We start from the raw sequence: 11,928 nt of genomic DNA, 5'->3' as shown, positions 1-11,928 counted from the left end.
CTCTACCAATTAGAATTACTGCTAACAATACAACATAATTGAAACCGAAAATTTAAATTTGGAAAATAGTGAAAATAGAAAACAAAACATAATATCAGCAGTTTCAGTTAACAGAATATTGATTAATATAAATTCGAAAAATATATGATGTCAAAAGAAACGGCAAAATTGGTAGCATTACAGGACTAAGATAATTTTGATAACTTAGAAAAAAAAACGGATAGTATATATAAAAGTTGTTAAAGTAAATTCAAATTGAACTATCATTAATTCGCACCTATGAAGGATTTTAATAAATCCTGAAAGAAAATTTTGAATGCAGAAAATTCCACCCACTTAGTTATCATAACGAAATTGGATAAATGTGTACTATGATTTCTTCACTATTCCGAAACTGCATCTAAATCATTTTATTTATCCTACATATCATGAAATTCTTCCATCTTTTTCAACCATGCGGTAATAACTTGTAAATAGATATTTTTGGTCACGAGTAAAAATAGTCAGCAATATACATTTTACTTAAAATTTTTATTTCATAGAATTTTTTAAAATAAATTAAATATTCATTGAACTTTGTTTTTATGTGTTTTTTTTGCGTGTACATTTAGCACAGTTGTTTAATGTATATAATAATAATAATTAATTTTAATAACATTACTAACAAAAATAATGAGATAAAATTTTAGTGGCCCTTTGTTCAACTTTGGAACCATAGGATTTCTTCTATATGTTTTGTGTATAAGTATATATGTATATAATAATAGTTCATAAATCCAAAATGTTTTTTAAACAACTATAAATAAACTTTTCAATTGCCTTAAATATAACTTCATATTCCCCAAATTATTGTGTTTTGTTTGAATTCACTTTTTAAAATTTAATAGTACATAGAGATTTAGCGTAGTTTAAACATAGTTTTACATATCATATATTTGTTGTGTGTTTATATATATGTATTAAATATATTTATTTTCACTGTTCTCAGTTTTCGATCCGGCTCTATAAAGATTGTATTTTAACTTCCCATTTTAATTTAGTTTTTAGGTTCGAATTCGATTGCATTTACTAGACGTTTTAGTAGATTACCTGTCCTCAGCATTACCCTTCATACTCGTTGATCCACAATGAATAAATTTGACTAAAAACCAACAAATGTTGAATTGGAAACGGATATGACAGATCAATTGATGTATATATATATGTATGTGTGTGGGTTTGCGTGCAATGAGTTTTTTTTAAACCCTTGCCCTATTGTTTGCGCTTAGAAACAACTACAACTGGTATAACTGCTTGTAAATATTTTATATAAGCTGCTCATTAAACGGCCCATTCAACTAATTGCGTTACAAGTGCATAGGAGCTGCGACTGCATTTCGAAAAGTTCATCTAGCCGAACTAAATATATATATATATATATATAGATGTGTGTTTGTGTGTTTATATGTATATGCGTAAATTCATAATCAACAATAAGAAATTTTCGATAAAATGTTGACACATGGGATGCGTGATGCTTCCGTTTCTACTCTTCGTCTGAGTCGCCATCGCTGGAATAGTGGGTGATTTGCGGACGTCTCACAAATGGGGCAGTTATCACTTGTCTACAACAGATAAAAGACAATTATACCTCAATCATTGCTTTTATTTTGAAATTTCTCATGGATAGGTCTAAAAAATCAAATACAATGGCCTAAATGCCTCGACGGTAGCGCTTGTTTTCTTGTAATTAACTATAATATTATTAAAATTTGTAATTGTTAATTTTAATATAAAAAATAATAATGTGAAAGTAATTAAGAGTTAACAAATTATACGTTTGGCTTAATTAGGTAATAGCCATCCTTTCTTATAAATAAATATCAGAAATAAATCTTTCTGTTTTTGAAGTACTCACGCAATGCGCCTGTAATGATTTAGCCACTCTTCCAGCATTTGCGCCACAAGCAACGGTCGCTTGCGCAATTTTTGTTGTGCTACCAAAAGGCCTCCCTCAGTGACACAGACATCCAACCATTGTCGCATCAAAGATTCCTCGTTGCCAATCTATATGCGTGTAAAATATTCGTCAGAATAAGACAACAAAACTGCTGTGCCTGAACAGAGATACTGACCTCAGACTGTGTGAGGAAATGAATGGGCAAGAGCTTCGTTTCGCAATCCATGAGGGGCAAGTATGTTACATCTTCAGCATCGTCGCGACGCCCATCTATGCGAGAAAATGGTTCCATTGGCACTAGAGCGCTAAAGTGGCCTCGCGTATAACCCAGCGCAATGGGTGATTTAATGCAAAAGTTTTGATCCCAGAAGAAAGGTAGGTAGAGACCTGGAAAAATGAAATTATAAATATAATTGTGAAGATTGTTTTGACCACCAACTTGCCTTCAAATCGCGCATAGCCAATGTCTTCGCCTCGAAAACTCTTAACGTTTTTCACGCCATAAACAATGATTGGACGTCGTAGTATATGGGCCAGTACCAGAATATGCAGCTGTTCCAGCGAGGACCCCGGCTGGCTGGCCAACGAGAGCAATGTGCTCCAATCTTCCTCCCATTGCGAATCCTCGAGTGTAAAGTGCAGCATCGAGGCCTGCAGCATTTCGTACTCCTTCCAACGCGTAAAGAAACTGTTCAAATGTGAGAAGCTGTTAATTAATAACGCGTTGGAAATTAGAATTTATGTCACTTACATATGCCCGCACTGGTGTAAGGTGTCGGCCAATGCCCGTCTTAAGATATTGTCGCGGTCGAATACACCCCAGGTGGCCTGCATGGCTGAGTCGAGCAAACAATCGCCAGCACTTCGGTTCCAGAGCACCAACAGACGAGAGCTAAGACGCGCTGTTATCTCCAGGGACCAATTGAGAGCTGGTGGCGGCATTTCCAGCTGCTTTTGCGCATCCCGATCCAATAATTCGTCGTACAGCTGCTCCTGTATGGGTATAGGCAGCTCCTCTATCTCTGACGGCAGCGCGAAGGTGGCATGTTCCTGCACATAGTGGCAGGCCAGACCCGATTTGCGCATGCGCAACATGTTTGCGAAATGCCGACGAATGTCGGCGGCCAAATCGGGCGCCACATAAGACGGCACACGTTTTATACCCGGCCCAGAGCCAGAGATTTGGGCTAACAGCATGGGTAACATTTCCTCCCGATGGAAACGAATAGCTAGGTGTATAAGCGTGTGACCTACATCGAAAGCCGAATTGCGATTCAGTGCGGCAATTTCTGTGCTCGTCAGGGAACGCGCTGGATTCCCACCACACGATAAATAGGCCTCCACGGCACTATAGTTGTTCTCGACCACGCCCAGGCAGGCGTTTAGCCACTGCCAGTCCACTTGGCGCCTAATCTGACGCTGGCGACGCTCCTGGCGCTCCTGCAGCGTATCACAGTTGTTGATAGTTTCTGAAGAACCTGCAAATGGTAAGGAATGTATTGCATTGTAATGATGGTATTTTCAATTTGTTAATGCAGTCCAATGTACGGTCATTTCATACTATATATAAAAACAATTAGTTGCTATGACTTTGCATGAAGTTTAGACTGAAGTAACGCAAAGACCGTATTGTTTGGCGCTTAGATTTAAGGACTATTGGTTGAACGAAATCGTGAACTGTTTAATAAAAACTTAATTGAGAAACTGAGATCACACTATGAGCTTTTTTTTAAAAAAATTCCAATGCGAGCACAAAGCACTCTGCCTTTTTTTGTTTTGTGAAATTTGGCTTACGATCTTTGATCTTTGGTTTTTGCCGTAGCAGCAACTAGCCGGTTAAGTCGTACACCAAATATAAAACCAGGTGCAATTCAAAAAAAACCTTTCCCCTTATATGTTACAATATTTATTATAGTTTTCTAGTGTAAGCTCTTAAAAAAAGATTCGTTCTCACACTAAGCCGTACTTTCCGAAATGTCACAACTTAAATAAGAAAGAACAGTATTTGAGAGCTCATAAGAGCGAATTTTTGTATAACAACTTAAAAAAAAAATTTTGTGAACCTGTAGTCTTAGATAAACCCGCCTAGCGCTTTTATTTTAAAAGATACAATTATTTCATAAAGGCTTCTGATTTTATTCCTACTAAAAACTGCTTAGTTGCTTTTATTTATATTTGAAAATGTATTTAAATTGTTCGTTTCAAGTTTATTTATTAATATTTTTGTTTATTTCAGTCTAGAAATGATTTGATTTATACTCAAAAATAATCATTTCCTTTGAGATTAAAGTAACAAAATATAACTATAATAAATTTCTGAAAGATAGTCCATTTTAAGGTTGAAGTGAAATTCAAAAAAATAATTCTTACAAAATTTTGTTTTATGTAACAATAATTTCGTTTGTTTGTCATTACGGAAGTAAATCTATCTGGCCAACCAATTTATGAACAGATTTTGTCTTTAGTATTAATTGAACATTTCGATTAAAAACAAAACAATTATCTCAAAAAATCTCATTCTAATCAAAGTTTTTTTATTTATGAACTATTGACCTGTACTATATACTACGTGTGTACATACATACATAAGTAGTATGAATTTATAGAGGGCGGAAAAACCAACCCACAAATTGCTACTTCCATTAACAATTTAAATATATATATAAATAAAAAAGCATGAGGACGTACCTAGTTGATAAATATGCTTCTTATTGAATGAATTGTTGACGCTGACTGTATCCGCATTCTGCTGCTGTTGTTCATCCTGAATGTTTAATTGTTTGTTGCTGCCGGATATGCTGGAGCTGGCATTCAAATCGCATTGCGAACCGGTGGGCTCCTTTTGCTTGCCACACATGGAGCATTTGAGACTCTTTGGCCAGTTCTCGTAAGTACACGACTGTAATGCAATGGTTGTATATTAAATATAACGCATTAATGTACGTGAACGGAGCCACTTACATTGCAAGCCCATTTGGCCACATAACAATGTTTCTGCTGCAAAGATGCGGACGAGTTGTGTTGCTGCAACTGCTGCTGCTGCTGTGGTGCCAGATTCTGTTGGTTCTGAGATGTATTAGCGAGATTATTGAGGTGCGTAGTATTGCTGCACTGCTGATCGACTGTTGGAATTAAGTTCACTCGATGCGAGGCGGTTGCTCCGATAAGCTGCTGATTGGAGGCCTCATTCTGTCTCTGCCTTTCAATATCAATGGTACAGCCGCGAGCATTGAGCTCTGTGTCTGAGCCACTAATGCGCAAGGCTTGCAGTTTCTCACTTGATCGATCCACACAGTCCTGACTCTGGGCCTCCGGGTGTGGATCCGTCGAAGCAGCGGGCAGACCAACAAACTCCGTAACAACTCCGCCTCGTTTCGTGCAGCATTGCACGCATCTTAGGCTGCGTGGCCAATTCAAATAGGTGCAGACTTTGCACGCCCACTTTTCGGGGTCGGCACTGCCCATAGGACCACGTACCCGTTGCTGTTGTGTTTCAGGACGTGTATAGCAAGTGGACGTGGGCTCAACAGCCAGACCTGCTGCTGCTCCATCGGCGCTGTTGTTGTCGTGTGATTGTGCTGTTGTCGCCTCCGGCGGACTGAGCCTGCAAAGTCAAGGCATTGATTAATGGAGAGTCGAATGGAAAAGCAATAAGGACGACTTACCGAAATATATCTTCGTTCAGCAGCGGTTTGCTGGCCGTGCACATTGTACATTTCATTGAGGATGGATAGTTTTCATACGTGCAAAGGTCACATTTCCATTTCTGCGCCTTGTTATTTGTATCGCACATCTTTTGCGCGGCCAGACAAGCAAGTGCAATAACAACGACAACGTACTCTGCGACGCAACCGCTAACGTCTCGATGCCTCGAATAATGCGCACTCGCCCGCTACTCAGACCCAGACTCAGTTGCACGTTGCTGTCTGTTAATGCCAGCATTAGCGTTGTTTGTTTTATTTGTTAATAGGCAATAGCACGCGTAAAGTATGCAAAGATATAGATAGGGAGAGAGCTATATTTTACATACATATGTATAAATGCATATAAATTGGCAGCAGTAGAACAAAGCATTATTTAATTAAAGAAAACCAAACAAAAGGCCCAACCCGCCCAAACAAATGCCCTTGACCCTGTTGGTATCTACATACTGGCTCACTACCGTCGTCACTAACAGCCTTCAAGGTGGGCCGAGCTGAGTTGGTTACAATTGTTTGTTTGTGTGTGTATTGAGTGTGGAAGTGCAACGGGAATGGGAGAGGGTGGGTATAAATAGTTTCGCGCGAGTTTTTCCTATTAGACCCTTATTGGTGTGCCACTGCCACAACTGGTACCTGGCGCAATAAACTCGTACGTACAAGGCCTTCTTATGCTGCGATTCACGTTGCTGCCACTGCGAATAGTACTCGCTTAATGTATTAACATATACATAGGTGATGTATATATATAACACAATAAGGCCAGAGCGTGCAGAAATTGATGGCAGGCGATGTCAGCGACGAGCACTATTACACTCCGCGCGCGCTATAACGTTTCAGATAGTGGCTCAATAATGGCCCAAAATGCGAGGCAATTGTAAGTGTATTGTAAGGCAAAAAACAATTACAAAACAACAAAGAAGAGAAAACTTTCACTTGATTGGCAAGACGCTTTTTCTCCACTTCCCGACCGTAGCACAACACAGTCTGTTTGCTTGCTGGCGCAAACTACACGTTTTGAGAATTTGGAATTTTAATTAATAATATTATTCAACCATATTAAACTCTGTTTAGGTGTATTTGTTTGGCTCAAAAAATTTTCATAGTCAGTCCCATCAGATGATTTTTGTAGCCATAGCCAGTGCTGCAAGTGACCTGCGACTTGCGCATCTATCGATGTCGCAAGGTTATCGATTAGTTTCCAGCACTCAACAACACTTTTGGTCACCATTGCGCTAACCAGCTAGCATCCCCGCTTGGTCACTTTGTAAACAAATCCTGTTCCTTTAATGTTTCAAGAAGGCAATTCAAATATAAAGCAACAAAATGGTTAAAACGCGTAAAAAACAATTGATAAAATCTTCGGCTAATTATGTTTCGTTGAATTCAGCGTATCGGCTGCGCAATAAGGAAACTGTACCCACGAAAATTCGGCGTCCCGACTTTGACGCCTCAAATGCCACGCTTTGCAAGAGAAAATGCGTTGTACTTCTCAAGCGAAGCAAACTCCCAGTAAACAAACCTATGTCCACATCATTTCAAACAAATGATAATGCTCTTAGCAGTGAGAATTTCAAAAATGTTGCACGGCCCAGAGAGCCCTCACCAGTGATGGAAAGCGCCCTTGATGTAAGTGCGTTTGAACCACCACGAAATTCCACAATGCGATACACATCGCATTCATCACCGCCTAAAGTGTGTTTTCAAACGAAAAATAATGTCAACGGACCACCAGCAGGTAAGCACAATGCACACACACAAAGTAGATCTGATAACAATATCTCACAGGTAAATTTATATCTCCCCGCCGGGCAGGCATCAAGCAACTAAGCCTGAAGCAAACCGGAGTCAAATCCTCCAATCCACCAGCAGGTATGACTTTTTTACAAACGTTTCATACAGCTGAAATTAATCACATCTCACAGGTAAATTGGTATCGCCCTGCCGGGTGCTGATGAAGCGACTAAGTCCCAAACCATCGGCACCAAATGCATCCAGCCAGTCCAAGGGTAAGCATTTTTCAATAAACGATGACACTGAAGACACTATAGAAATATGTTTCAGATACATTTAAATCCCCTTGTCAAGTACGCATAAAGCGCCTGGCGGCAGCCATTCCAAAAAATACAAGTGATATGAAGGAATCCACGGACGAGGCTGTAGGACCAGAAAAGAGGCATCGTTTTTTCCACAGGGATGCGGCTCCTGCGCGTCGACAGTCCTCAATAAAACGCAATCTGTACGAATATTTGTCGCAGTCACAAACTACAGACTCTGATACTGAAAAACGTGCCGATCCCACGGCAGATATTATAAAAAAGATGGTAGACGAGGGCAGAGCGGTAATGGTCACACGTTTGAAGACAACCGGTCGATTTCGAGCCAAAGCCATTAAGAAGAAAATACGCCCTGTGGGCAAACGCAAGCAATGCTCTCTACAAAGTTTGGCTGAGGAAGTTCCCGCCGCCGATAACCAAGCGGAAGCAGTTCAGTTGGACATCGCTGAGAAGGAACGTCCCATATCCCCAATATATGAACCGGATGAAAATGCCATGAGTGATGATGATGAACCTTCAGAGTCTGTGCAAGTAACTGCACAGATACACGGCAGACCCCAAAACCCGAACCAAAATGTGAAAACGACGACATTAAACAACTTGCAACGTTCGGTATTGCTAAAACAGGCCAGCAAACACACGCCAGATAGCTTATCGAAGCGTCGCAAACTGTTAGAAGTAGCTCGAAAATTTATAAGCACGCCCGTGAATCGAAAAAATGCCACAGGCATGAATACGTCAGCAATATCGCCAATTATGCCATCATCAGGCGGCAAACGTCAAACTCCAGCCTCATCTGGAAACGTGTCGCCGTGGCGTGTGTCCGACGAGGCGCCATTACCCAATACATTCGTCTTTGGGCGCAATAGCTCTCTGTTGCCTTCCTATTCCAGTGATTATATTCGTCGTCGGAACGTCTATGTGCCCGATGAAGAGCCACCGCCGTCAGCTCTCATGGAAGAGTCAGTAGCGCCGTCATTAAACGATAACTCAACAGCCAATGATTCTAATGGTGAAAACATTCCTCCTGCGTCTCCTCATCGAGTCATGCATAAAAGTCCAAATGCAAGGCAGAAAAGTTTTGCAACTCCATCGACGCCAACCGCAGTCAGCGGCCAAGAAAATGAAAGCTCTGAAAATTTTGTACACTTTCCGAATCCTCGACGCACGCTTCAGCATCGCAGTCCCCTTAAAGACATTAATATATTGGATGTGGTTGTGTTGCCTTCGTGGAAGAAAAATGCGGCAGTGCCGCCAGAAAAGACACCTGTAAAGCAAACAACAAAAGTTGCCGAACAATTTTCGAGCAGGCGGAAAAGTGAAAGTCTATTTGGCTTTGAGGATACTCTCAATGACACCGAAAATAGACCTGAAAGTGCCAGCAGACAACAACAGAATCAGTCTCTCAACCTCTTCGGCTTTGAAGAGTTTTTAAACGAGAGCGAGGAGCAGCAAATTACTATAAATCCGAATACCAATAAAAATATTACGTTGCACGATAAACTGCAGCGTATTGGGTGCCTGCGACCAAAGGAACAGGAGCTGCCACAAGTATCGAAAGCGCCTATGCGTTATGCATACGATGATCCTGAATTTCGTGCACCCAAACAACGCAATATCAAGGACATGCTTTGCTCCACTATGATTGCAACGCCTCTAAAGACTCCAGCAAATGAGTCTGCAAATTTATTCGGAGACCCAGAAGAAACATTCGATACAAAGGTAAGAAGAAGGTATTTCCAAGGAAATTTGTAGTCTTTGAAAAGTAAATGCCAAAATAGTATATTATTAATTCAATAGGCAAATAACCAACTGAGTAGCTTGCTTACTTCATTGATTATAATTTTAATGAATTCGCGTCTCTATTAAAAAGTAAAGTCATGCTTATTCTATATTTGGGGCCATTCTATCTCTGTTTCAATCGGACCTTTTAACCAAAAAAAATCATTCTCGCGCAGTTTGATGTTGAGAAGGAGCATTATGTAGTCTTAATGCCTTTAAACGTCATGCGCCATATTAACATAAGCTGAAATAAGTTATTCGTTTCGGTTGAGCCAACAGGGCCGCAAAGATTCAAGTTATTCTTTGTACGGTAGTAAGCCGCTCGCACAATTACTTTGTTCAAGCAATTCACCATTTAATCGAAACTATCACTCTTTGATTCTAATAAGTAATTAATTTTTAATTCATTTAGAAACCTCGACGAACATATGTGAAGGAGAAGCCCAAACGGAAACGCAAACAACGTGTACAACTTTTTCCAGACACTGACTCATCCGAGGATGACGAGCAGGACTCGCACGAATCTCCCCAGAAACAGCAGGCGAAAAAACGGGCCTGCTCGCGCAAAGATACGGAGCATATGGCTAAATTAGAAGAGTTCATTACAAGCTTCAACAAAGAGTGCGAGGAGGTGGAAAAGTTTCAGCTCATTATTGAATAAAATAAAAAGATATCATCACATAGTTAGGGAAAATGTGTGTATAATAGTAAGTAAACAATGACATTATAGAATTCATTTAAGCAAATAAGTTAATATTCTGTTGATTTTTTTTAATTTCATCGTTTTATGTTTATATATTCACAAGTATCGAAATACGTATTTTATTTTATTTTCTGTGTGTAAATATTGCTTGGAAAACTGTGTGTTTGTTTGCATGCACAACTTTTTAGTTTAATTTTTTTTTATTATAATTATTTTGTATGCTATAACTAAATAAAGGAACTGTGTGTAAAAAAGCAAATTCTAAAACGATTGTTTTAAAAAACAGAAATATTGTATAATAAGGGTTGTTGGGTAACTCTCAAAGAAATGTTTATCTGAATTGAACAAATATTTCCAAAAGCCAGCATTTGAACATTTTGAACTTATTTAGAAATCTGTAGTTCTAATGCTATTGTCGGTTATACATACATACATCCATGTTAGCTCTGTTATTTGTGTTATACTGGTTTTTATAGTCAGGAGATAGGTTGACGCTATAAAATGGTTCCATTTGTAATCAACTTCATTTTGGGTTTACATTTTTATAAGAATTATAATAAAACAAGAAAGGAATGCTAAAGTCGAGCAGGCTCAACTCTTAAATACCCTGTACCACCCCACAAAAAAGTAATTAAATTAATTAATTAATTTAATTTAATTAATTAATTAATTTAATTTAATTAATTAACTAAATTAATTTAATTAATTAACTAATTTAAATATAAAATATTCCATGCATGCATACATACATTTACATCAGAATCGTGCCTTATGCGTGTTTGTGTACTTGTACATATGTATGTATGTGTGCATTGGGCCTGGTTATATGGCTATAACTTTCATTCCGATCTTTCTATCATAATGAGACTTGGTATACGGTTATATAATAACTAACCTAATGTGACTACCAAATTTTAGTTCAAAATTCCAAGAATTACGGGAGTTATAGAAAATCGTTAATAGGGGGGAGTGGGGGGGGGGGTGGATCAGAAAAAATGAACAAACTCGTCCTTTCTCGGTCTCAGGAGAATCTGTGTACCAAGTTTGGTTATTCTAGCTCTTATACTTTCGGAGATCCTTGCGTTCATACAGACAGACAGACGGACATGGCTATATCGACTCGGCTTGTCATGCTGATCAAGAATATATATACTTTGTGGGGTCTACCAAGCCTCCTTCTGTGTGTTCCATGTGCACTCGCACAAAACTAATATACCCTTGTACCCTTTGGGTACAGGGTATAATGAAGGTGGTACAACCATCAAATCTGATTGAAGACTTGACTACAACAACGCGCTCTAAAAGGCAATTAGGGAATTAATATTTGGAACCTCCAAATTGATTTATCTGAAAGATATTTTTTTACCAATTAAGGTGTCAACAAATAGAGCCGAATATTTATAATACAAAGTTTATCATTTCTTTTCTACTAATTTTTCTCTCAAGCCCTTATTAAATCAACTGAATTTTTTAAAGACTTACCACGCAATGAAGACATTTTTGGGAAAGCCCCAAATCAGACAAAGAGAAAAAACAAATAAAATAAAGGCCGAAATGCGTCACATTTTAAATGAACTGCAAATGTGAAAAGTAAACGATGTCGAGACCTTCATTGGCATTATTAATAAGCCAAATTTCCAATAGATCTTCATATGTGGATGAGTAGTTAATTATGATATATTTATGTGGTCGCATTGAAACTAAATTAAAACTGAGGCAAAGGGCCGAAAGTCATTGGCCTTTCGCATT

General features: G+C 38.8%; 2 protein-coding genes across 7 annotated transcripts; one reads left to right on the top strand and one right to left on the bottom strand.

Moving 5' to 3' along the window:
• Positions 1 to 512: 512 nt before the first annotated feature.
• Positions 513 to 6,691, bottom strand: LOC115623665 (ubiquitin thioesterase trabid). Of its 5 annotated transcripts, XM_030518128.1 has the most exons (10): positions 6,546 to 6,651; positions 6,298 to 6,332; positions 5,605 to 5,865; positions 4,901 to 5,543; positions 4,628 to 4,838; positions 2,691 to 3,417; positions 2,383 to 2,627; positions 2,115 to 2,326; positions 1,898 to 2,046; positions 513 to 1,604 (listed from the first exon to the last, which is right to left on the bottom strand). In XM_030518128.1, exons 3-10 carry the CDS (start codon positions 5,730 to 5,732, stop codon positions 1,526 to 1,528), a joined length of 2,394 nt encoding a protein of 797 aa, XP_030373988.1. In that variant the 5' UTR covers positions 5,733 to 5,865; positions 6,298 to 6,332; positions 6,546 to 6,651; the 3' UTR covers positions 513 to 1,525. The 5 variants fall into 5 exon arrangements, with proteins under 5 accessions (XP_030373988.1, XP_030373989.1, XP_030373991.1 ...); XM_030518129.1 differs by lacking the exon at positions 6,298 to 6,332 and having other exon boundaries at positions 6,546 to 6,691; XM_030518131.1 differs by lacking the exon at positions 6,298 to 6,332 and having other exon boundaries at positions 6,574 to 6,640.
• A 219-nt stretch (positions 6,692 to 6,910) lies between these two features.
• On the top strand, positions 6,911 to 10,311 carry LOC115623663 (protein dalmatian). Of its 2 annotated transcripts, none has more exons than XM_030518122.1 (5): positions 6,911 to 7,375; positions 7,453 to 7,509; positions 7,563 to 7,646; positions 7,702 to 9,416; positions 9,889 to 10,311. In XM_030518122.1, exons 1-5 carry the CDS (start codon positions 6,964 to 6,966, stop codon positions 10,135 to 10,137), a joined length of 2,517 nt encoding a protein of 838 aa, XP_030373982.1. In that variant the 5' UTR covers positions 6,911 to 6,963; the 3' UTR covers positions 10,138 to 10,311. The 2 variants fall into 2 exon arrangements, with proteins under 2 accessions (XP_030373982.1, XP_030373981.1); XM_030518121.1 differs by having other exon boundaries at positions 7,426 to 7,509; positions 9,889 to 10,310.
• Positions 10,312 to 11,928: the final 1,617 nt, after the last annotated feature.

The sequence above is a fragment of the Scaptodrosophila lebanonensis genome, unplaced genomic scaffold (assembly GCF_003285725.1).
Source record: "Scaptodrosophila lebanonensis strain 11010-0011.00,11010-0021.00 unplaced genomic scaffold, SlebRS2 tig00000053-arrow-pilon, whole genome shotgun sequence".
Lineage (NCBI taxonomy): Eukaryota > Metazoa > Arthropoda > Insecta > Diptera > Drosophilidae > Scaptodrosophila > Scaptodrosophila lebanonensis.
This window is presented reverse-complemented; position numbering and strand designations above follow the sequence as displayed.